We start from the raw sequence: 2,248 nt of genomic DNA, 5'->3' as shown, positions 1-2,248 counted from the left end.
CTACTCGTCGCGGGCTGCCAGGGTGAGCCGCTCCCGGGGTCCTCCGCACCCTCTCCGGGCACCCCCAGACCTTCGGGTGCGCCCATCCCAAGCCCACCCGGACCCTCCCCTCCTCCTTTCAACACCCCACCTCCCGGCCATCCTTCGGGTCCCTCAAAGACATCTCGCGAGCCTTCAGAGTCAGGCCTGCCCCAGGCCACCCCGGACCCTTAGAAAGTCCCTCCTGACCGTGAACTTCAGGGGTCTCCTTTGCACGAGCTCATCTTGTCCCGGATCCTCGGAAGACCTTCACAGCTCTCCCTGCAGACGTCTCCTCACCACTCTTGGCCACCCCAAGACCCTCTCCTGGGCCTCGGTTCCTTGGTGCACTCCAGCCCCTCCGGAGATATCCCCTTCTCTGCCCCCAGAGTGAGCTAGGTCCTCCGGGCCTGTCTCCCAGGACCCCTCTCCAAATTCAGATCTCCTGTTTGTTCTTGACCCCTGCCCTCGCCCTCACCCCCATCAAGTCTCAGAAAGGCCCTGCCTTGGTGCGGCCTCGATCTCTCTGGTCCTCCTGCCCCCTTTCACCAGCCAGGACGATTTCCCCTTCCACGCTGCAGAGCTGAGTCTTGGGGCACCTTTCCTCCTCGCCCTTCCCTGCCACCGTCTCTGTTCCTGACCCTTATTCCTTACCCCTTGCCACCTCTCACCCCAATAAACTTTCCCTGTAAAGCTCTGGGCATCCCCAAGTCTTTCCTGCTCCTCCTCCTGCCTCCAGAACCCCATGCTCTCTAGCGTTTCCTTTTGAGAACCCCGTGTGTCCACCGGAATCTCTCTTCCTCACCCCCGCTTCTCCCTTCTGTCCTTTCAACTGCACACTACACTTGGTCTCTGAGATCTCCCCCTTCCAAAGTCAGCTACTCCCTTTCCTCCTCTGTCAAGTGACTTTGCCTCTTATTCTAGAACTTCATCTCTCACCTCAAACCTCTGGAACCTCGCTCTAGTCATCAGCCCAGAAACTTCTCAAAATAGCTCCCACTCTTTCTCCCCTTCCTCAGGATCTTTCCACCTGCCCTGTTTTCCTTTGTCCAGCCCTGCTTTCTCTGTTTCTGATGCTCCCCTTCCCAAAGCCCAAGACTGGGCTGCGCAGCCTCTTGCCCTCTGCCATAGTGATCCAAAGAGCCCACTGTAGCCTTTCTTTCCTCCAGCCCTATCTCCCTCAAAATCTAGGATTCCCTCCCTAGAGCTCTCCATGTCTCCCAGAAAACTTCCTTAAGGGCCTGTAACTTCTCGGGCCTAGTGGCTACCCTCCCCCTGGTCCTCCCCAACCTCTTCCTCCTCAACTTCCTCCCAGCCCAGAACACCCCAGAGGGTGTGTGGAAAGAGAGAGGGGAGCAGTTCTAAGTGGGGGGGGACTGGAAAGGGGGGAGAGCAGAGCGATCCCGGGGGCCTCTTTCATCCCCCTGGAGGCCCAAACCCCCAGGAGCCGGTCCCGGCCCCCTCCCCCCACGGTGCCGCGTCCTGGGCCAGGAAGGACGCGGAGCCGCAGTGCCGCATTCGCCGGGGGAGGGAGTGAGGGGGAGGGGGGCCTGGAGGCTCCGCAGAAAGTTTGGTCCCTGGGAAGCGCTGAGCTGGCGAGATTTAGGGTTGAGTGGGGGGTGTGGGAAGGAAGAGGTGCGGAAGGACTTGGCCCGAGATGCCCCTGAGGCCTGCGAGCAGCCCCTCCCCCACGGCCCGGGGCGCCCTTCCCTCCCGTGACCCCCGGGAAGGGTGCTGAGGTGAGGGGGGAGGGAGGAAGTGGGGTTCTTCGGTGATGGTCTGGCTAGGGGGCCGGGACAGCTACGGAGGTCATTCATTGACTGCACAGATATTTCACTGGGGATCTACGGTGCGCCGAGCACTTTAGAGTCTCTGAATAAGACTGCTTGAGAGTTGGGAGCTCCGGCCAATGCCTAGGGCAGGGTCTGGCCCTACTTTCTCCTTTCCTTGTACTCTCTCCTTTCCTCCTTACAGGGACTCCATGCCCTCTTCATATTTCTTCTGCTTTTGAGCCCCCCTGGGGAAAGGGGTTAAACCGGCCCACGCTGTCCAACCCTGCGGCTGTGCACTGCGGCGGGTTCCCACCTCTCCCCTGTGTCTTGGGAGGAAAGGAGTTAACCGAGCCCGGCCCGCGGCCTCTGTCGGGAAGCACAGCTCTGCGGCTGCGCGCTGCCTCCTGGGCTGCAGCCCCAAAAGGGTTAAGACGGTGCCCAGCCACTGCGGCTGCGCG

The 2,248-nt window shown here is 61.0% G+C and overlaps 1 protein-coding gene across 1 annotated transcript in view; it reads left to right on the top strand.

The window, feature by feature from the left end:
* Position 1: 1 nt before the first annotated feature.
* The window catches only part of Kcnc3 (potassium voltage-gated channel subfamily C member 3), a gene marked incomplete at its 5' end in the record, with an annotated part of 11,023 nt that continues 8,776 nt past the window's right edge, over positions 2 to 2,248 (top strand). Inside the window, one exon of the mRNA XM_010640872.1 lies at positions 2 to 22. Within this exon, the coding sequence (XP_010639174.1) occupies positions 2 to 22 (21 nt within the window). The remainder of the gene's footprint in view (positions 23 to 2,248) is intronic.

The sequence above is a fragment of the Fukomys damarensis genome, unplaced genomic scaffold, assembly GCF_012274545.1.
Source record: "Fukomys damarensis isolate Sample0158 unplaced genomic scaffold, DMR_v1.0_HiC HiC_scaffold_19, whole genome shotgun sequence".
Lineage (NCBI taxonomy): Eukaryota > Metazoa > Chordata > Mammalia > Rodentia > Bathyergidae > Fukomys > Fukomys damarensis.
The sequence above is the reverse complement of the archived record's forward strand: the minus strand, read 5'-3'. Positions and strand labels throughout refer to the sequence as shown.